The sequence below is a fragment of the Buteo buteo genome, chromosome 8, assembly GCF_964188355.1.
Source record: "Buteo buteo chromosome 8, bButBut1.hap1.1, whole genome shotgun sequence".
In the NCBI taxonomy this organism is placed as follows: Eukaryota; Metazoa; Chordata; class Aves; order Accipitriformes; family Accipitridae; genus Buteo; species Buteo buteo.
Window position 1 is genome coordinate 31,959,366 of NC_134178.1, and position 24,205 is coordinate 31,983,570.

The 24,205-nt window shown below is 37.9% G+C and overlaps 1 protein-coding gene across 2 annotated transcripts in view; it reads right to left on the reverse strand.

Annotated features, from left to right (window-relative positions):
- Window positions 1–24,205, reverse strand: part of CD247 (CD247 molecule) — a 58,932-nt gene extending 34,727 nt beyond the window's left edge. For both annotated transcript variants that reach the window (XM_075034017.1, XM_075034016.1), the window contains exon 1: window positions 23,968–24,205. In XM_075034017.1, coding sequence (XP_074890118.1) covers window positions 23,968–24,025 — 58 coding nt within the window. In that variant the 5' untranslated portion in view covers window positions 24,026–24,205. The remainder of the gene's footprint in view (window positions 1–23,967) is intronic.

Consider the following 24,205-nt stretch of genomic DNA (forward strand, 5'->3'; position numbering starts at 1 on the left):
TAATTAGATTGCACTCAAAAGTAAACAAAAACAAAAGCACAGGATACTTGACAAAAATATGACACATTGACAGTTCTGTAACAAAGAGAACCGGGTAAATATTTTTTTCCAGGACTGAGTTTAGTTATGCAGATAGTGAGGCAGGGATTAATGCCAATCTCAGGCACTCTGACACAAAGCCAAGCTACCATCTTTCACCTATCACCTTCCTTCCAAGAGCCACGTTTTCTTGCAAGCTTATTATGCCTTCAGCACTGAAAAGAAACACAGAAAAAAAAAATTCACATGTGCTGGTTTTGACTAAGGTTCTTCTCCTCCTCCCTCTGAATTCAGCAGCATGCTAAAGGAACAGGATCCAATGTTGTTGTATTAATGATACTCGAGTGTTTCGTATTTCATACCTTGAATGAGTTCCTTTTAATATGCATTGCAACACATTAAAAGTAAATGAATGCTTGATGTGCCCAATCAAAATCACTAGCGGAAACATGAGTAGGGCGCAGAAATCCACGCTAAACTGGCAGTAGGCTTGAAGAGGGGAAAACATTAGAATTCACTTTCCTGTTTTTGTTTTAAGAAGTAAATAGTTATCTCCTCTTGTTTACCAAGGCAGAAGGCAGCACATTCAAGAAGCAAGCATGACATTTCTGGCATATCTGAATCATGCCAACCTGAACACCTTGCCACTGAGCAAAATGTAGCTAAAGATACAAGGTGCTGCAATACTCACATTCAATTCAAATAAAGTTTAAAAAAGAAATAACTTCACACAGCAGTTGGTGAACTCAAGCATCATTAGAGTTGGTACAAACTTCCTCTGAACTTCACATAGCAATTTACATCTAATTCTTCCTTGTACTTCCGACAGGAGGGAAGGGAACCCATGAGCTAATCAGTTTAAAGCTGCTTTGTTAATTCTAAAGGCATAATTTGCAGGGAAATAAGGTGGCCATGTCCTGGGATTTTTGAAACAAAGCTAAGTGCAACTCATTGGATGAGTTATTATACGTATAACTCAAGAATGCTTTCTCATCATCCCATCCCAGAGGTGCACGAACACAGTTCATGTTCCATTTTAAGACTGCTATGGGTGCATGTACACAGTTTAACTCTCCAGCTCCCTGGCGGACTGAGAACCTGAGTTGCTCTAAGGGACACAAAAGGTCTTCCAATTCCCATTTTCAATTAATTAAACATTAATTTTACACTTACTTGATTTGCTCTGACATTATTATTTTTTTAGCTTAATATAAAAGTAGAGATCCCCTGTATCTTTGTATGGCAATGCCATCTCGATAAGCAGCTGCCCCTGTTCTCTTTGGCCCTGAGCTGTCCCTTGCCAGCCTTACCCTTCATCTGCTGCATGGCCTTGGTCCTCCTGGCCCTCACAGGCAGCTCTGCTGCCTGCAGGCAAAGGCATGGCACAGGGTTGGAACAGAAGCAGAAAACTTTTAAGCTGGTAATGCTACCAAAGAAAAGGAAACATGCTTTGACCTCTCTCTTCTGCATTTGCGAAAGCACTTGTTGCAGAAAGAGTAGCAACCTTCTACTGGGGGCCAAGCAAGCCAAGGCCCATTGGTCTTTGAACAACAGGATCTCCGTTTCCCTGATCCTCCTAGCAGCTATTGACCATACCTGTTCCACTTGTATTATTTCTTTTTGTATTTGGGTGATCAAAACAAAACACAAAATGTGGTCTTACCAGTGTTTTATGCAGGGACATAAATATTATTCCAGTTTACAGCACCGAGCTTTTAATATATCCTGGAATCTCTTTTTATGAGGCTTCTCTCACTGCTAGTTTTGATGATACTGCACACAATCAACATACTAATCCTTCTTCTCTACTTATATGCCCAACTAGTATAACAAATTTCTGCCCTACACATTCCCATAGCACGTCTATCCTCTTTGTACTATTACCAGTCCATGAAATCCTGATATTACAGTCTGCTTCTGTGTTGAAGACGTGTTCCTATCTTGTGTCATCAGTAAATTTTATTCACACACTCCTACTTTTCCTGCCACTGTTATTAAATATGATATTAAATAGTAACATCCAGATCAGTTCTTAAAGATTCTCACTAATCATCTCTTCAGACCCAAATTTTCTCCTGCAGCATGTCCTACTGATACTTTCTTGCAAGCCACTGTGCCCTTTACAATACCCATACTAAACTCCCTCCTCTCTGTTCCATGTAGCACCATGGAAAATGATCCAGATATATCCACTACCCATTCCTACGTGAAGACAAATAATAATCCTTCACCAAGTAATCAGTTTCATTATCCTCACAAACAATCTTTGGTAAAGCTGCTTTGCATTTTGTCTTACTTCCCATGTTCCTTTCTTGTGTCTTTCCCATAGAATTTATCCTGCAAGCATTTCAGCCCACTGAGGTACAAGGCGAACAGATTTGTAACTGATTGCTGCTCTTCCTGTTCCTGAAGTATTAGCAGCATGTTTGCTATTCTTCTGTCATATGCAGAACTGAGCCTGTAGAGGTTCAATCCCAATTTTATCAGTCAGCAAAGGAATAGTGAGGATTATTTATGGACAACCAATGTATGAGTAACTGAAATATCTGAGGACAGAAAGTGTTAAAAGGGAGGAAAACAAACCCTGATGTGAACAGTTCAGATGGACAACATACATGTTTATCCAAACCTACATACTTGCCAGCAAGGGAGGTACTGCTATCACAGCTTCATGCTGTGTGAGATTCAACCACCACAATCCTTACAAGATGACTCCAGAGTTCTCTCTGGGATTCTGTGCTCATCCTCATCTATGTAAGCAAAACTTTAGGAAGGTCATTTCTACCTTTGCCTTAGAGGTCACAATCAAAGCAGTATTTGAATTGCATTTTGTCTCTGAACCACAGCTTGCTTCCCAGCATCATTTCTAACATGAAGATGATATAAAGGTAAGTTACTGAGCCATCATATCTACAATTCTCCCCTTAATCTTATGCTTTTCTGCTTACCCTCTGATGCTTTCCCTTTTGTTTCCACCTGAGCTGTCTCTGCAAGTAGTTTAACCTTTTACAGAATATTTGCCTCGTTCTCTCCTCCCCTTCTTTTCATCTTCCCCTTTCTCCCCACTCCACATACATCTGGCAGAAAAGCTCTCCAATTTTAAATCGTCCAGTAATAAATTACAATCAAACTCAAACCAGGCCATCAGTAACCACATAATCCCGTGTAACAACAGAAGGCCTGATTCTGTGTGGCCATTGAGGTCTCACTGCTCTTATTCATCCCAATGGAAGGTCTAAGTCCAAACCTCTCACAGTATCAGGCCAAAAGTCACCTGCCACTACCTTATAAACAATTTAATGGGTGTCTGATAACACCCATCATATCTCAGAACTGCGTGACAGCTCATGTGAAATAAACAGCTCTAAAACCTCTCTGCCTACATCTGCCATGCCATACTAGGATCTGAACAAACCAGGTACCTGACAGAAAAATTTTAGGAAGTTCCTAAAAACTATTCCAGTCTACTTGCTGTATTTCTACATGCAGAGAGAAACTTCGCTGATAAAAGTCCTGTTGTTCAGAGTGCTGAGGGAAAGATGCATGTCAGATGACTAATGTTGCTTTTCCGTATGAAAAGAAGCCCTTATTTTAATGGTCATAATCATAATGGCCATAAGCACAACTTTGAGATGCAAGCTATGTTCTCTTGGAAAGCTTCAACAATATTGGAATATACTTATTTTTATATTATCTTTAATATATATAATATGCATGCTAAAAATAGTTGTATAATATAGAGAGATACTACAATTATATATATTTATTACCTTAAATGCTTCTTTTATCTGCATGGGGTTGGCCAAACTAGGAGGAAATAAGAAAACACTCTGTAATAGGTTATATTGTTTTAAACCTCAGGTCACTAAAACTGCTTAGGATGTTTGAGTCGTTGAAAATTATCCAGTAGCAACAAATAGTAGGCAGTATTGCCAGAATTTAGGTGGTTTAAGTTATAAAAAATATATATGCGCTATACCTAGCATTTGAACATGCTATGAAAATTCAAGTCTAATACACCTGTAGTAAATTTTATCAGATCAAAAAGTCTAATGTATTTATTCAAAATAACTCAAATACAGCATTTTATTTCCAGTGGCGGGGGCAGGGTGGGGCAATCTAATTATTCTTTTCTCCCTTAGCTGCTCAGGGAGTAGCTGTCTCCCAGGAGTATAGCTGGGCTTTTTACTGCAAATAGCAGAGTACTTAATGAAAAATAAATAAATAAATATCTTTATTTCCACTTAGCTGTAGGGTAAGTGGGAGGCAAAGCAAGTCAGTATCAGACTCAAAACAAGATTCCCACTTCCAAGAGAAGGCACTGAACTGTATTACCCTAACACTATAGAGACAAGATGAAGAAAAGTAAGTTTACAATCCAGAAACAGTTAACACACTGAAACATAACATGGCAAAATTAAAAATAAAATGCATTTGGAGTAGTGCTGTTACAATGTGAAATGGATTATATCAGCTGGGTCTACATCATCTTTTCTTATATATTTGCATTTTTAAACAAAAACTGGCACAAGAATTGGTAATGTGTTTTGTTGAATATATTCCAGTTAAAACAGTAAAGTCTCTTAACAAAAGAAAAAACCCTAAAAAGCAGTTTCATGTGGGAGAAGGAAACAAGAGGAACATAGAAAAACACATGCAAAAAGTAGGGTATATAGGAAGTAGCAGATGAGAACTGCTGTATGATTTCTTTTAAACAAACTCTTAATTCTACAAAATGCATTATCCTTCTGAACTGCATGCCCAGTAATTTGTGTCCCCATTTGTTTTTTCTTTCAGCTGAGTCCCCAGCCCCTAGAATAAAGCTGTCACTTCAGTCAGCAGGTGCTTTCATTCCTGCCTCCAACCTACAACAGTTATGACAAGAGATTAAGAAAAACAGCTACCCCGGGCAGCCTGGGCTGGTGCGTAATGAACGGTTTAACCCTGGATAAATCTAATGACAAGTGTGGGTGGCTTTGATTGAAATGACAAGGCAGTTTGTCACCCGTTGCTCTGTCACAGAGATCAGCAGCGCTAACATTTTCTGCTGAGTTGAGGGGAAAGCAGCCTGAAACTTGTGTATTTTGGAGGCCGTGCACAAAAGACATTGAAAATAAAAGGGGGTCAGCCTCAGTGTTGAAACCCTCTCTGGCCTAAACAAGTCAGCAGTGGAAGAGACATAGTTTCTAAGATGCTCTTGCAAAAAACCACCACTGTCTCTGGAGATGGACAGAAAACTTAAAACAAAAACCAAACCAAAATCACAAACATATTGAGCTCTCTTGCTTTAAATTACCTAGAGACTTTTGACAGAGGTACTCAGCTATTCAGTTTACCTTCACATGAAACTCACAATAGCAACCTGCTTTACTATCGGGGTTGTGTTTTGCTCATTGACGAGTGTTCAGTACCTATAAAATGATAACAGCAAGACTCGATTGTTATCGTAAGTCATTAAACAGTCTTGAGGGCCCCAGCCCTCAATCATCGCAGTTTTCGACAATACTGTTTGTGGTGTTACAGATGTACCTGCTTAAATACAGCAGTTGTCCCCAAAAGACTGCACATACTTCAGTCCTGCAAAGACTTGTGTTTCTGTTTAATCTTAGCTTCAATTAGTGCATTAATTTCTGGACTGTATGAGGTGCTACACAATCAGAATCCAAGTAAACAAGTAACAAAGGCTGGTAAGGGGCACTGGCACAGAAGGAGGCAGTGGCTGTTTGAAGTTCACGTGGCAGATCAGTGACAGTCCTGGATCCAAAAACACCGCAAATGGGAAAGGTATGTGACGGCATCATATGACACCCAGCAGTGTGAGAAGCACTGCAGTTTTCCTGTATAAGAGGGAAATTAATATCACAACTTCAGACCCCGTGACATTATTGAACTTATTCTTTGTATGAATTTGAAGACTGTGGCCTTACCATGTTTTCATTTTCTACACCCACATAGAGCCTTCCTGAAAGCCCCTCTGATTTTTGCCATTAACTTAGCCTGGCAAGTCTAAAGGGGAAGAATTCAAAACGTTTTCAGCCTCTGTGCCTGGAGAAAATTTATGGTGGCTTCTCTGCCTCCCACTCTCCCCACTTCTTTTCACCACCTTGGAAAACCCCTTCTGTTTTAACTTTACATACCTTTTCAGTTACAGATGCCAGCACTTTGAGGTAGTCAAATGTTCATCATCCTGCTGCTTTGGGAAGACCAGCAGCAGCCTTGCTGAGGGTTTGCTACCCAGCACTAATCCTAGGTCATCTGGGTTGATGCAGACACACTATCCAGTCTCACAGCAATCCCCTGGGAACTCAAGACCTTATTACTGGTCTTCATATGTGTTTTGCTTGAAACAAAAAGAAAGTGTACTTCTCTATTAAAATGTTGCCAAAAATAAGAAATAAATCAAGAAGGTGGATTGATACACTTTCCTTCCACTGAAGCCTTTAATTTAATACAGCAGTTGCAGTATTGCCATTTCAAGAGAAAAAACAGACTCAAAACAAAGATTTCCCTTCTGGCCATAACACAACAATCTGTCATTTTGCTACAGAAGAACACATTCACAGCAGGTTTTTTGGTAGTTATTTTCATCTTGACCCCATTCTAACGTCAGCTGTTGATGTCCAGATCTTTCAAGGAAAAGCCAACTTTGCCATTTCCATCCAACAGATGGTTGCTTAAAAGAAATCCTTACTGCTGCCTTACTCTTGTAGTTTCCAGCACAGCTGTAGCATTCCCAGTAACAAGGGTAGTATCATAGAAAGATATTATCTTTTCAACAACCAGTCTCAAATTTTGTATCTGATATCAGGTAAGATTCCCCTTTCCCAATGCCCTTTCTATCGTAACTTAAATGCTAACTGATGAATCTCACGCACTCCTTACTACCATGTTTCTTTGCAGTTGTCCTTTTGGACTCTTCCATACAGCAACCTTTTAGCATCCCCACCATTCTGTTATGAAACACTGAATGGATTTTAACCACATTCTATGTCATACTGCTATGTCTGGGTCTTTGCATGCTGGATGTGGCACTTATTTTCTGTCAATCAGATTTTGCTTTGGCTGATGATTTTTAATTTTTGTTTTAATTTGGTGGTTGTAAAGATATGTAGAGTATCTTACAACTCATCTACTACATGCTTCAGCACTGCATGTGTCTCCCAGTCCTCTTCACTCTTGCTGCAACAGCTTGCGTGGAGATACTTTCCTTATCTTAACATGGGTTTCTATTTACATCACTGGTTTTGTTCACAAATTGCAACATGAAACCATCTCCCCTTGCTTTGGCTGAAAACTCATAATCAAGGGTCCTGAAATATACTTTTGCATAAATAGTTTCTTGCCTGCTCTAGTCTAATCTTCATTCTATTAGTCCATCATGAATTCAGACCCAGAAACATACTATAGCTAATGGCTAAAGCAATTGGCAGTTTATTGCTGGCTTTGCCAGAGACTTTCTGAAAGGTAATTAACCATTCTGTGCCTTGATTTACCCCATTAGAATAGATATTACAGGAACATACTACTTCAGAATAGTAGCGTGAGGACCTAGTAATGCTTATGAAGCACTTCTAATTTCTAAGAAATCATTAGATTAATGAAAGTAATGCGATTAGTAGCAAGTGCTGATTCATTAAAAGATTAAAAAAAAGTCTACACTGGGGGAGGAGAAGGTACTCATGAGATGGTAATTGCTCAGCTGTGCTAGGAACACAGTTTATTCTGCAGTATAGATGGTGTCAAGCCACATTCCCAAATCATGTTACAGCCCAACCAAAACCAAAGGCTATCACATAATTCAGGGACAAGGTGAAGACACAATTCACAGTCCTGTCTACACTGCAAGACCAAAATGTGTTAGGCACATTGTAATGACAACTATCAAAAAGCTTGACTGATTTTGCGAAGTGGCTTCTTTCTCTCTGCTTTCACAAAAGAGTCCATCTGCAGTGAGGCTTTTAGCAGATTTTCCATTCATATTGCAACACTGATACTTATTGAGGTGCTAATAATAGTCAAAAGTCTGGTGTAGCCAACCTAGATTAATTTCATACACTGGGTGCAACACTCTACACAGTTAGTTTCTGACACATGACGCTGGGTATGAAGGCAACATCTCACACACTGAACAACACAGCACTGAGGCCTCTCTCCTTTCATGACCCCACACAATCCACCCACCAGCAGTGGTCCACTTGGAGAAGAAGGAACATGATTGTGGCAATGACCTACACCTTGGGGTAAGCAACGTGAACAGGCCTCTCTGACCAAAAAAGACATACTTAAGGTGTGTTTCCCTATGGCAGAGCATCACCCTACTCTACTCTTACCAGACGGCACAATGAATTAGACTTGTCTCCCTCCTTGTAGCCCAGTATGTCTCAGTCTTCTACATACAGCCAAGTAGATGTATGGCCTAATGGTTTCCTGTCTTGACTTCTTTCTGCTCTAAGAAACCAACCCATCAACACCTTTCTGGAGCTGACAGAATTGCCATGGTTGTGATCAATTGTCTAGATATCTTCTGTCATGAAATTGAACATTTTATTGAAGTAGTATCAAAATAAAACATTATGCTCTTTTTTTCATTTTGAATTCAACAGACAAGTTGTTTGTATTTAATGGTAATTGTAGAGGCAGTTATTGCTATGCTACAGACTTCAGACTTGTTATGATTCAGAAAACTGGGGCTTGATGTAAATTTTAGAGTCTGCATGTCACAGAGCTGCATTATGTTCGTACTTGTAAGCTGGCTCACAAAGGTCATCAACAACAAAAATTCTGAAATTAAACATATTCACGTCCATTATTGTTCAATGAATCCAAGCAAGAAGGCTGTTGAAAAGCACTTTCTTTAAATTTAGTTGCAACTACCATTGCTCTTCCCACACCACTGAGAGTTCAGAGAGCACGTACATGAAAGCAATACACAGGGGACAAAAATCTTGTGTCTCACAATTCCATTAAAAGGATCTGTACTATTCCTTTCTCCACTCTCAGTTTTAAATTCTCCTGAAGCAGCAGTAGTTTTAAACAGTTCTCTCTTTTTTTTTTATTTTCACTGCCAAAACTAAATTGCTACTGAAATACAGCATTACATTCTAGAGAGTGGGACACATGAAGCCAACCGTAACATAAAAACCCAAACTACTTCCATACCAAACAGAAGAACAATTGGACACAGATCACACAAAGGGACAGGTGCAGCTTTAAAGGAATAAATTAATTGCTTACATAACCACATTCACGTATTATTCTCATCCAAAATACACTCTATTGAATGTACTTCACTAGATTATATGAACATCATCTGAATCAGAAAACCCAGTGAGAAGGTCAAATCATTATTTTATCCTCAGTAACAATCATTTAGTTCTTCTATTCTAAATTCTTATGCTATGAGGTTTGAGGAAAGCTGTTTTGATTCTTTGTATTTTCATTTCCCAATCTGTCCTTCAGGGATAATAAAGCAAATCTGACCACATAGAGAGACCGAGAGAATTTTGTTCTCTCTCAAAGCTTTTTTTACAGCACAGAAATTACAGATTTCTCTAAAAGAATACCAAAAGTGTTACTCTTAGCAGGCTCTTGTTATACAACAAATTCTATAGTTTAAAGCCAGGAAGTTTGCTAGCCCTTAACTTCCAGTAATGCAATTCTAAAAGGTGACAGGCACACACATAAAAACTTTTTTAATATTAGAAAATTGTACTGCATCTGATTTTTTTTTCAACAATTATGTTAACATTTTATTTCACAGATCAGGGCAAACTGGATGTTATCAAGCACTATTTCACATGTCATTAATATTTGTGTTACCCAAGCAGAAACTCCTGTGGTTCAGTTAAGACCTGTATATCATTCTAATACACATATACCTTAAAGTATTTGGTTTAATTGTAGCAGTTCTTATTGTGAGTATACATCTTGTGTGAATTTGATAAGGTAATTGGTCAGTTACTGTGATCTCGGATTTGTATTAAAAAATAGCAAATTAATAAATAAGATGAATGAAAAATAAGAGCACAAATAGGGTTTACAAGACTTTGTCCTAAGAAAGGGTGAATAAGACACTTGTAAACTAGCTCACAGAATAAATACTGAAATTGCAATTTCATACTGGAAAGTTGAATCAGGACAGATGAATCTTTAATACATACATAGATCATCACAGGAAAGAAGTTTGTGTTGCTCATTCAAAAAGTGACTTCAAGTAGAGACCAGGTTATAAGTTCAGCCTGTCAGGTTGTAAGAATACCTGGGAATGCCTGACTTGCACTGGACACATGCAAGACGTTACATATGTGTGTGTAGAAGAACGTCCAGGGATATACACATAGTAAGGTCTTTCAAATATAATGAAACTTAAAAAGGTATTTATGAATTCACATTTCTGGATTTCCCAAATTCTGTTGGGATTTTCAAACCATTTAATAGCAGTCTTTACTATTACAGAAATAATAATAAATCTCAGATGTGTTACTGCTGGGGAAGTAAATAACTAGAAAGATATACCCACACCTCTTGCTTATAACAGACAAAATCCAGGTAGTACTCGGCAAGGGAAAGGAAGAAGAATAGAACAGGAGGTCCCAGCGGCAATAGCACTCACTGTCTTTGAAATAGTAATGTCAAGCTTAAAAAAGAAATATTCCATTATCTCTGGCACCTGCTGAGAAAACATTATTCCCCCCACATTGGGCTGCATGTATGTAATAGTAGAACTTCACTTACTCACAGAAAACTGCTGTTTATCTGATAAAAGATGAAAGACTATCAATAGATTTTGTAATTTTAATACATATGCATATAGCAGTAAACAAACACTTGCTAAAGATCATCCTTGATTCCTATTAAATCTACATTTAAAAATGGCTTCAATAATGGAAGTGAAACAAATTTTCATGCTAATATACCAAACAGCATATATGAACTTAATGGGTTTGCACAGATCTGCCTGTAACACATGCTTACAAGCACATCCACACATTTTCGTCCTGCTTTCTGCGCATACACTTGTGCAACATCAATAGCATCTGTGTTTTCATCTAGCCATTAACTTATATAGTATAAATATATCTGTAATATGATTGATTAAACATTGGGTATTCTTGTGTACCTCTCAAATATGTAATAAAAAGTCCATTCCATAAACTCAGCAAACTGCTCCCAAGTAAGAATTCAGCTTCTACCCCCTTTGCCCAAAGAATAACCTATGCCCAAACTATTTGGATGGTGTGAATCCTTCTGATCCCCCCAAAGTAATTCAGCAACCAGTTTATAGCTATTTTTTATAATGTGCACTCTCATTTTCAGGTCATCTTCTCTCCTCCCAGTGTATTTTAGACAGCAAAATCACCTGTCTGAAATCATCTGCACGAATATACAAGTAGGTGTTCTTTCACACTCTACATACAGATGTTGAAGAGGCAGTGTTTTGATGAGTTATACATGAACTCCATTCAAAGTGCCACTTGACTTTAGGGCTCTAATGCCAAATATTTCACACTTTCCCTCTCTTCTCAGCTCAAGACCCCAAGACTGAAAGGCTTTGGAAAAAAAATCCGAAGTAGCTTTCAGGCAAGCTTGCACCCCTCTGGTTCTCACATACGACGCAGACAATAGGTAAGTGCCATGCACTGAGCATTTTCCAAGCCACATTACAGATATTACCCTGTATAAGCCAAAACACCCAGAACAAAAGCTCTGCTGAAGTATAGGTCCCCTTAGGCAACTTCGCTTCTTAGAAGCCAGAGACCATGGAGTTCAAGACCAAGGTGCTCTATTCGGCGCCTGAGGCTAAAGAGGCTACATACACTGAGCAAATAAACTGCAGTCAATCCCCAAAGGAAGTCCTTGCCTTGATGCCTGGTTAATAGTTAATGCATAGGGCAAGTCCTCAGCAGCCAGGAGCTACCTGTGAGAAAAGCAGCATGCAGTTATAGGAAGACAGACAGCTGAGAGCTGGGCTTCAACATCTTCTGAAATAGCAAGAACTATTTCCATTAAGAATAATGTATGTTTTAATTAGTCTAAATGAGATATTTAGACATTACAATCATCAGGTGCTAGCATAGGTATTCTCATGGGAGTAAAAGGTGGCTAGAATAATTGTCCAATTACATTTGTGATTCCAATATTGCTGTCCCTAAACAATAACACTCAGATGCCAAACAGCTTAAACACTGTCATGTTTAGAGCTGTACTGGCATGAACAGTGACAGCATGCATGTGTTGCATGGGATGAAATAAATGTTTTCATCTCTACAGCACATTTTCTAAAGAGCTCAAGATGCTTTGTAAGTGTGAAATAACAGTCTGTACAGGACATTATTTTTTCCTCTCTTCACTTCAGGAAGACTAACAGCATATCCCTAACTAAGCTTTTACTTTTTTGTTTCTCTCATCAGTTCAATTGAATCTAGAATGATAGAGGTTTTTTAAAAAGAGAGGGAAGGAAAAAGATTGGCCATTTTCCCAATGCAAGCAAAGGCTGTCCTGTAAGTAGTAAGGGTCACTGTGAATGTAGCAGCAAATTAGACGTAGCCACTATTTTAATTTCCTATATATAAAATACATTACACTGGAGGATCTAAAGGATACTTGATAGAGCTCAGTTTACAAAACACCATCATAAAATAGGCAAATAATCCTCTTTGTTGATTAATCAAATTCTAAAATAGCATACAGTCTTCAGGACTACGTGTGTTAACACTTCTAAGCATTATTTGTATATCATCAACTGGATAAGCAATTTAAAGTTAACAAAAACAGCTAGCAAAGCGGCCCATCTTGATTAAGCTTGGACACTGATTTACTGGAAAGCCTACACACATTCCGGTGGTTTTCTAAAGGTTACACAGTAAATCATCCGCAATTAAAAGTCCAAAACCTGCGACCCCATTTTTCCATTGTCTTGCTTTACCTAAAAAAATAGCACTGTTTCACCAAGGGGTGAAAGACTTTGTAGAGCAGCGAGGATGATGGGAATTGTCAGAATTATCTACAAATCCTTCAGACAAGATACCAAAGTTCAAGCTTCCCAAATTAAAATTTTACATTCCATTTGTATTGATTTTTCTTAGTATCTTATTAGCAATCTCCCTAATCAGAGAGATAAAAAGCACCAGAAGATACTTTTAAAATAGTCAGAAATACAACAAAACAAGATAATGAGGAGTTAAACAAAAACATTGAAAATTAAAACCTCAACACAAAACTACTTTAGGAATTAAACATTAATTAACTGCAGACTTCATTAAAACCACTTTGTAAAACCATATATACATGCAAATTGACAAATAAAAGCTAGATAGTATAGCTACTTAGAGGCACTCTTTTCCTTGGGTATAAGATTCATTCTAACTATGGATGAAGCTGAACACTACTATATTTTTATTATAGTACGACCCTAAAGCTTCAAAAGAGGTGAAAACCCCACTGAACCCAAAGGCACAGAATGAGAAACTTTCTCCTTTCCAAAAATGTTTGTATATGCTGCAGTCATTATGGAGGCAGCAGCGGCTCACAAAAACATCACTAAATTGGTTTTCAACTAGCTGATAACAGCATATTTCCTTCAGCATAGATCTTTGTGTGAGCTGCAAAAATCTGGCTGAGCAGTTTGGTAAATGCCCAAGCAGGTTATCTGAAGTAAAACTCCTCCTGACACCACTGGGGAGCTGCTTAAAGAAGATAGCTAATTTAAAGCTAGTTTAGGTATGTTTAAATAAGCAGCATTTACTAAAACACTGACATGACCTAATTAGAAGGGGAAAGTTTTACAGAAATTAAATACCATCCCCACATTACAGTTACAGCATGTAGACAGCACATTTAGAGGTGAAGCTACTTGCCAAATCTTTTTAAGTACCTGAAGTCCTCCTTTCTGGCTCCAGATAATCCTCTTCCAAGAAAGGTCAGCGCACGTACTGGGCTTTCTGAGACCGCGTCTTCTGATTGTACTTCATATAGCTGATTCCCTCAGATCCCTGCATACCCTTAAGATTTAGTAGCCTAGGACCTTCTTCTAAATCTTCCAGTCCTGTATAATTACATGTGGTTCCAGAAGTGGCAGAATCATCAATAATATAAGCATATATTATCAGTACTCATATTGATGTTATTCTTGTATATACCCATGCATAAGAGAACAGAACCACCTCCATGCCCCATTTTGCAAACAGTCTCCCACACAGGAGCCTGCTTAGGGATTCTAGTCATGCTGAAATACAGTCGCTAGTAAAGAGAGCACAACAATTTTTGCAAGGGTGGATGGGGAAACTCTTAGATACATATACTCCATTAATTGGCTGCAAAGGATTAAACTGACCCTATAAAATACTACAACTGAAGTTGAGATTTTGGGGTTTTTTTGGCATAGGTTTATCCAGGTCATCAGAAACACTTCCCAGTACAAATTCTGATGGCACTTTAATTAGGGAATGTTTATAGACTCCCATTAGAATTTCTCATCACCACCAGTGAGTGTCCCTCAAATGGCTTAGCACATGGGAGTCCCGTTCAAGATCCTGCTCCAAGTCAGACAGAATAAGGAGTTGAATCTGGGTTTCTCTCTTGCCAAACGCAGAACACTAATTGCTGACAGACTTTGTTTGGTGTCTCACACAAATACTTTGGAAGGGTTTGGTTTACCCTGGTGGAAAACAAGTGGGGGTGGGGGTGGAATTTAAAATCTTGCAAAGTTTTGCATAAAGTTGCTTCCCTTTAAGCCCTATTTTAAACTTCATATTCATTCTACTAAAGCCATCATGTCTAACAAATAGACATTTAGCCCAAGATGTAAAAAAAAGAGCAAAAGAGAAAGGGGACAAACCTGTTAGCTACTTCTTTGCAGCTGAGAAAGATAAAATCAGATAAAAACACCCTGGAAAAGATGTTACAATAAGATAGGGCTGAAGGTTCATATCTGTAACTTCTTTAAGAGTTATATAAAAAAAAAAAAGAAAAAAAAAGAAAAAATTTTCTCAAGCCTGAAAATCTGCTGCTGCTTTTCCATCATAAGAGACATAGCTAACAGCAGCAACAAATGCATTGTAGTGCTGCCGGTTTTTTGAGGCAAGTAGTAAAATAACATCTGAGTTATTAGAAGAAAAGAGATTAACTTAGCTGCAGGAACAGACAAGAGAGGGAAAATTCCGGTTCTGCCTAGTTCATATTAATACCAGAGACATCTGAAATTTAAGAGAGAATTCAAAACAAGGTAAATTAAAGCTGCTGCTTCTAGAGAGAAGTAATTTTGTGAGAGACTCCTGTTTTTTTTGACATTTGAGTGCAAGGAGAAACACTTGGATCAAAATGCATCCTCAGGAAAAAAGTCAAGTAATGAACTGACTATGCATAACTTTCCATATTTCATTATATTTTAGGCAAAACTCTTCAAAAAAAAAAGCAGAACTCTTGAAGGTCTGCAGTTATTTTCAAACTTTTCGGGATGGACCATAATTTTGAAGTTACAAGCAGTCTTCATCAGAACTTTAGATCACATCTAAGACAGCATTGCTAATCATTTGGGAAGCAGCTGCCTTAAAACAAATTACTCTGAGTTCTCTCGCAAGCTTTCTGTATAAAGAAAATGGACAACGTTGTGCTATTTTCAATAAAATTACTCCTAATTTGCAAGGGAAAAAGAAATCCATATTCTCAGCAAACTGTATTGAGCCTGATGCAGAAAGTAGAGGGCATCTGCCAAAATTGGGGACGCAAAAGCAATCACTCCGTGCAGTGGTTTGAGCTTTCAAGCGAGTGCCTTTTACAGCTTGCTGGCAGTCCACAGCCACCCATATGTGCCTTGACCCACACGGACAAGGTTACGGCATTGTGCTATGGGTGCTAGTGTTCACTGCATAATTCTGCTCACGTACAGCATGCTGTGCGTGTGTAGACAAAGCTCCTATCACCTCCCTACTCAAATAGAAGTCTCAAACAGAGACTGGGTCCTACCGAAAGCATAATTAAACCTGATTTTATTGAAAGAGATTTAGAGATATTTTTTCCTTTCTATTTTATATGCTTATTTTGAGAAGCTAAATTCCAGAAAGCCTTTATGGCATACATTAGATGCTCATTTTTTAAATTAACTGGAATGGTGTTTGATCTTCTGCTTGCAATCCAGATGGGTTAATCTTGCTTACCTTCTCTGGTCTACTGGGTCTAGTCATGCTTATAATACCCAAATGCTCAGTTTTACATTTAAAAGAACAATGGTTTCAAGAAGTTAAAAATTAGGCAACTTGTGATGGGATATTACTACCTTTCCTTCTCAGGAAAAAGGAAATCACAGGACAGTTGTTGAAAATGGTGGATTTATGTCATTTACTTTCACCAATTCTCTTTAAGCTTACCACTGCGAAGATTTAATTCTTATCCTTTATTCATCTTATCCTTCATTCCCCAGAAAAACTAATGCAGAGAATTTACACATCCAGAGAGAGATTGAAAGAACCAGAAGCCCATTACTAATGAAGAGCATGTTACAGGTAAATGAGGAGAAAAAATTGCAAGTAACAAACAAGCATGAGGTCAAATCTATCACTAGTATCAGCCTCCAAAGTCAGTTAATGATCACATGGATTACTTTGGTTGTGTTGCATTTGTAATTCTTCAAATTCCAACAGACTATTAAGTGCTGAACCAATATTAATAGCAAGAATTGTTGCACTTCCTGAGAAATATGAAAATAAAAAGCTTTAATAAAAAAACAATCAGAAAAATGCATACTTACATTACTTCATACAGCACCACTCCCATACACCTCTCCTGAAAATCTTTTATTACAAATTCCCTTAGCAGGTTCTAGTGTATAATGACTAGAATGAGTTCACCTGTGCACACTAACTCAGTCAGGTATCATACCTTTGGGTAATAAACCTTAAAATAGCAAATGAATCATGAAAATTAGCAGCAAGTTGTTAGGAAGAAATCTGTAGAATTGAAATAACATTCTTTAAAAAATTATCAAAAGAAACTGATTTGCTACAAGAAACTTTATGAACAGAGCAACTATATACTTGGAGTAATTCACAGAATTGTTTGCTTGTTTCTTAGAAACTGTCTTTAGGTAGGCTTTTTTTCACAAGATACCAATTATATAATATTTCTCTCTCTCTGTATCCTGTCTTCCTTCCTTCAGAATATGATTCTTAACACAACTTGCAAAACTTTATTCTACTTTTTCAATCTTCAGAACTGCACCTGCATGCTTGCACAAAGTGCTGGTGAAATTACCTTACTTAAATAAAAGCCCAAAGCGATGATACTGCGTAAATTCACACCATGGAGAGAGAAACAGAGACAGAGAGAAAGAGAGGTAGATGACTCCACATAATTCCGGTAAGACTCCTTTCTTGCAATTGGTTTTACATGGCTGGACAGGAAACAATGTAAATTGCAGCAACACATAGCAGATAGACACAGAAATGACTTCTACCAAAGACTTGATGTTGGGTCCTCTGACTGAAGCTTGCTGATATGCAACCAAAAAAATGATCTAATATTATAGTAATTACATGACTATAATGTATAATATGATACAAGTCGAAATTTTTCTTTGCAAAGGTTTAAAATTCTGCTGTATTAATTATGAATTGTAAGGTCCCAGCCCAGGAATTGAATTTACATATACTTTTTAAAGACATCATTGAAACCATTCAGCTATTTCTGAATGACAAAACAAACATTTGATAACTAGCAACATGCAGTATCTAACATTAGGAAGTTGACCTCTTTCACTGAAATGATGTTTGCCAAGCATATTTAAAAAGTGACGTTGTCACACTATACCAAACTCTTGCTTCAAATTGATCTGATAAGTAATAAATTATCATAAGTTAATTTTTAGTTTGATCTGAATTTCTATATTAACTAATTCAAAATAAATGTTTTGCAAACAAAGTAGCTAATTAGTTTGGGCCTCGCTCCTATATACAGACGCCTGCACAAAGGACCTCGATCCACTTGCAGGACCTGTGCAAGTATGAGGGTTTGCTCTCACCCATCTAATAGTTACCAACTGGACATTTTTCTGTTTTGCCCCTCCCAAGCCTCACTTTGCTTTGTGAAGAGATACACATCATGGGGAACTGGAATGAATTTACAATACATATTTATGCATTAAATATTTGGGAAGCATTTTTAGAAATATTTGTTTATTTTAGGTTTGGCTGTCATGCCAATGACAGCAACATTCTAAGTGAAATGAATGCAAAACACCCACACTCTTGGCTGAAACAAATTGATTATAAAATTTGGATGAACAGCCAGAAAGGGTTTTTTTTTAGTCACATAGCTCTTTCCTTTATTCAATGGCCAGTGTACACTTACTTGAAATAAAACACCACCCAAATTAGTATTCCCTTATTCATTTCCTAGATATCGCATCTTATCCCATTAGAAAAGTGTTTCAGTCCATTACTCTGACTTTTTTTTTTTTAAATAATAAGATTTGTTAATTCATTTTTACGATTCAAATTTTGGGGCTCTTAGGAAAGTTTCTCTAAGCGTTTTCCAGTTCCAAATGTTTGACGTGCTTTTCTTTTTGACCAGAAAACTATTTTCAGTGCTTTCCAACCACAAGCATCACAGCATCCTGAGGCAGGCTAGCCTATCACCTCCCCTCCAAAATAGCAATTGCCTTAAAAAAAGAAACAAAAAATTATAACTGACAGGTTATATAGCTGGTTTGCTCTTTTTCTGTTTCTGGAGCCAGGCAGGCTTGCATTTTCAAGATTTCTTTTACAAGATAGGAAACCTGACCAGGAAACTCAAAAGGTTTATTTATGGTGAATAAAAGATTAGATTTTCACCTAAGACAACAGCTTGAATTTCAAGTAAATCATATATGATGAGATTTCTTAAAAAAAAAACATAGATGACAACTAGCAACCTTCTAGACTTATTCAGTGTGTCCTACTACAGTTTATGCTATCATTCGTTGAAAATTTTCCAGCCTTTCTCCCTTGTTGGCTTCCATCAAATTCTAATTTGGTATATATTTCACCTCCGTATTACCTGAGCTTTCAAAGAATTGTGTTATCATTATGGCTTCTCCTTCACTTGAAAATATAACAAATTGAAAAATGTTCTGTTACTCAGAAAGAGTCAGGATATAGATGAAGTTTTCACTACAGTTACATCACATGAAAGAAATAGGCCAAATAGCATGAGCATTTCATCAGGCTTCACAACCTGCTTGCCAGAAGCACAATGTTTAACATACTCTCACATACCAAAAGTACACAAAGAGGGAAAATTCCAAACATGCTGTTCTTCTCCTAAGACTTGACAAACATATAACAAAGTATCGAGAACAAAATACATAAAGGACTTCAAAGGTTGATGGTTTATTCCTAGGAAACTTGTAGAGATTCAAATATTTCCAATCTATACGGTTCAAAAATTGAGATAGCTTCTATCCCTTAAACAGAACTTCCATAGACACCAGTACTTGTGATCTGAGGCTTAGGAGCTAGCTGTTTTCAATTCTATTTTTAATAGCTAAATTGTCAAAGGAGCGAAAGAACTACACATTGGTAAGTCTAACTTTCACAAAGATGGATATATCCATTGTATGTGGCTAAATACATGCATTTTCACTGTCTCCCAAGATCTGTGCATTTGAGTGAGTAGACTGAAGAACTGCAAACTAAGCTTTTCATTTGCCTGCACATTTTATCTGTTATATATGAAGTTATAAATCAGTTGCATAGGACAAAGTGGAGTTAAATGCCTTCATTGCTTTCCTAAAAAAAATCTGATTTAGGCTGTCATATTTTAAAAGCTAAAAATACTACGTATTTTTTTAAAGAAGCAGAACTGAATTTAATTAAGAAAACAATATTCAAACCCTGTCTCAAAATATTACATGATACAACAGTGCAAATCAGAAAAGTCTGCAAAATTTCAGCTTCTCGCAGACTCTGGAATGGCATAAATTGTTTTCTTAATGCTAAAAACAAACAGCAGTGAAACTTTTAGTTATCGACTGAAGTGATATCAGTAGAACAGTGAAAATAACAATATGCTTACAAGTACACATGCACACGGACAAAGTAGATACCTTTAACAGGATACATATTTTATGTATTTTTAAGAAGTTGTATCTCCCATTCATACGACCCTAAAAATGTATTCTATTTTCTTGCCAGAATCGCTGACATGTCTTACAGTTCTACATACAATATAGACGTTCAAATATATCATTAATTGGAGGAGGGGAAGGGGATTCAATGGTTGTCTGCAATTGTGCAAACAAGTATTTTTTTCTTTCTTTTTTAAAGGGAATTTGATTACAGTTTGGAGATCGGAAACAAAATGTATATATATATCTATATCTCTTTTTTCCTTGCTTATGGGTTTACTCATTGTGCTAATCACAATTCAAGTTTGTGTGAATAACAGAAAACAGCTGTCAAAAGTGTTCTTCACATGAACGTTCATTCATAAATCAAGTTCTCATCCCCTTTAAGCTGCTAGTGAACCTCTTATTCTTCCCCCACTTTGGCTTTTTATCCACATAGTCTTACTTAAGAAGGACACACTTCCATGGAAGAAATAAAAATATTTTTTCAGATAGCTTTCTCCATTTTGTATATACTTCCCATCTAGCATACATGACAGACCAAAAGGAATGCGATTGTTAACTTGTTACTTCACTCATTAGGAATTTTGCTTGGAAGGGTTCAGATAGAAAGCGCTAACTCTATAACAAGCATTAGAGAATTGAATATAGCCCTGCAAGAGCTCAACAAATGGCCCTTTACAAAGAAATGCTACGTTTGCCTACATTTTATTCTATTCGCTAATGTGCCAGTTCATAGTTTTTCATGAATTATTAATGAATCATTGTGAACAGGCAGGGAAAAAAGGAAATAAAACATGTAAAGTTAAGCCTTTCATTTTTTTTTCCGCTAGGTATAACAAGAATTCAGCTAGGAGAACTTAAGACAGCACATAAGGACATAGGGATGGTAGCCAAAAAAGTCTGTATTTACTTGTTTGGATTTCCCAGATAGGCTTGTAAACAACTTTTAGTTTACAAATCTCATAGTCTGCAGACCTGCTAAGTCATCTGATGAAAAGGAAGGAACAAATGAACCCTAAGACCCATCACCTGTCTATTTTATCTTCCTGTCCATGAACTGATTAAAAAAAGGCTCCTGGCATGCTGGTGCCCCATGGGCAGAAGACACAGTTATGCAGAGCAGCAAAACATTGTGAAAATAAGCCGTGCAAGTAATATCTGCCAAAGGCTGACATATTTGAGTTTCCGCAGAGTTAGCAAAAAACAGGACACTGTCCAATTCTGTTTAGCAGACAATACTGAGAAAAGTAATTTCGTAAAGAAGTGAAAAACAGGCAAGGGCTGTCCTCAAACTCTTGCACATATATTTATATACATGTGTATGTTGTGTACTTGTACAAATCAAAGTGCCATCTCATCAGCCTTAAAAAAAAAAATCTAAAACAACCAACCAATATTGCCCACAGTACTGTTTTATTGCTATTGAAGCCAGTAATACTTCAGATTGAGCGCTCTGTAAAACGTATGAAGATTTCTTCCATTTTAATTGTGGTACTTGGGTAGAAATCTTTTAATATTCTTCTTATGTATCAACAAACAACATGATTAATAAAGTCATCTGCTCAGAAATGCAAATTCTTTACTTTTATGCACTTTTTAACAGGGTTACAGGAGGATCTCAGCTAAACTTCCAGATGTACATTTTTGTAACTTTGAAGGGGGAATTGCAGAAAACCAAATGTGTGTATGATATTGCTTCCCTCTGTACTTGCTTGAAGGCCAAATTTGAGCATTCTGAAACTTGTGGTCTGGTGTCAATAATTCAAAATCTGCATCAGAATTTGTGGTCCATCTCTAGAATTACTTGTTTTAATTTTTTTTTCTCATGCCTGACATTTACTTCAGTACTCAAAAGATCAAAAGGAAAAGCTTTGCAAGTTCATCAGTCCCACTCTTGGTAGCATCTTTCAATTGACCATTTGAAGAATAAGCACAAAATGCATTATAGTGAAGTGGAATGAACTCACTCTAAGGTGGTATGCAGCTTACTGAATCTCTGTCTGCTCTGAGCTTGTTTTATGAAAAACTAAAAGTTCACTTCACTCTAAGGAGGCTTGAAAACACTTCAGGCAGGAGTGACCTCTTCCCCTGTTCATAGCTCTGAGCTGAAAAACCCACCTGTTTGGTCTCATCTTTGAATTAAATTAATGGTGATTTTACATTTTTATTATTGTGTATTTTGCATCAATAACGTAGCAACAATTCCACAAGTTTTGTGCTACATTTCTTCTATTCTACCTATACTCTTAGGCTAAATACTACTATTCTTTGAGCAATTACAGGTATACAATCAAAAATACTTCCCGTCAAATCCACAGGCAACCATCTCCAAATCAATGGGAAGGGTAGCCTGTTCAAAATTTGACCCCATGTATTCTTTGTGAGTGTGAATACCCCTAAAAGCTTTGCACCAGAAACCCCTACAGGGCTAGCTTTACCCATCTGCAAACTGTATTATATGTTTTTCAATAAAAGTTTTCAGCTAAAAATGTACAAACAGGAGTCTGAATTACTGATACCTTGTGACAGATTAAAAGGAGAAAATGCAGAAAGATTTTTTGCAGATGCCTTTTGAACTAAAGTGATTTCCATACTTTTATAGCCCTATACGCACCTATGGATACGAAGCAATGTACAAGAAGTATCATACTTAAGTACAGTAGATATCAGAAAGGGACAGAGGTCCCAGAGTTTGAATGGAGGATGAACAGAAGGCATGCCTACCACAGAGCATATGAGACTGCTTAAAATCCTCCTGAAACATAACCTCCACAAATTACCAGAACTCGTTCCACAGTGTTAGCAAGCAGCTGCAAAACCCTTCTCTAATCTCCAGGAAACTTTCAAATAAAAAGTCTGTGGCAGTTGCCAAAGCTCTTCAGCATAAGGATGGTGTGTTTCTTAAGTACAGTTAGGGTGTACATTGTGGGGTAAACTCTTCCAGTGGATTTTGCTTTAACACACGCTCAAACATGGCCTACGAGTACTGGCTGACTTCTCCAAATTCAGGCCGTGGCTGAGGCCTTCTCTGGATGTAAACTTTGTTGCTCTTTTGATCTACTAAGCCACTAAGAAGTACATTCTTCTCTCCCAAAATTAACGTGACTTTTGAAGATTTGTGCATACCAAAGCTGCTTCACTTTCTGCCCAAGTAGGACCAGCATATACACCACCATGACTAAATATATAAAGGTAAAAATGACTTCATTTTATGCTGTGTCTAGCAGAGACAAGCATGAAGGCAGAGACATGAAAGGAAGGACCCTACCCTTTTTCTTGTCACCTACACCCCCATTTCCAGTCTGCCATGTATGCCATTTACTGCAAACCAACCACCCAACTCACCGTTACGAGCAAAACGGCTCTAATTTTACCTAACTAAATTAAAAGCCTCTCTTGTGCAGATTACTGCAAGGGCCTACATTTTCGTTATTGTAGCAAACTTCCCCTTTTAAATCACAAGGAAAGCTTCCCAAGTGAGGGCCGAGAGCCTTATTTAATTACAAATTAACTAACTCGTAATTAAATGAGCAGTCACTCCCGCAGGAGAAGAGGCGGCTGCACTGACAGCAATGGCTGTCCTCGCCTCCTCCTCCCAGCCCTCCAGAGGGTCTCTCTGTTGCAGTGCAGTTCAACACAACGAGTCCTGCCGCCTCGCTCACAGGCAGCCACGATTCCAGCCACGATGAGGAGGACAGACGTGGCTGAGGTCCTCATGCAGATACCCTCCTGCTACCAAAATGGTGGTGAACCCACCAGAAAAACATTGTGCTCTTTCCTCAAAGGAGCTTTAAAACAGCTCCTCGCAAAATAAAAGCCTGCCTTACCGGTGACCGGGAGCTGTGCCTGCAAGACGGCAACGATCGCGACCCTCCTCCACTTCATCTTGCTCGCCCGGGCGGTGCTGGGGAGCGGGAGGCTGCGGGGCGAGGAGGAGAAGAGCTGCCTCCCTGGGCTTTGCTGTTCCGCCGCCCCGCAGGAAGCTCGGCTCCTACGAGGCCTTTCCGAGCCCACCTGCCGGCAGCGGCGCCCAAGCACGCGCCTTCTCTGCCTCGCAGCCAGGCA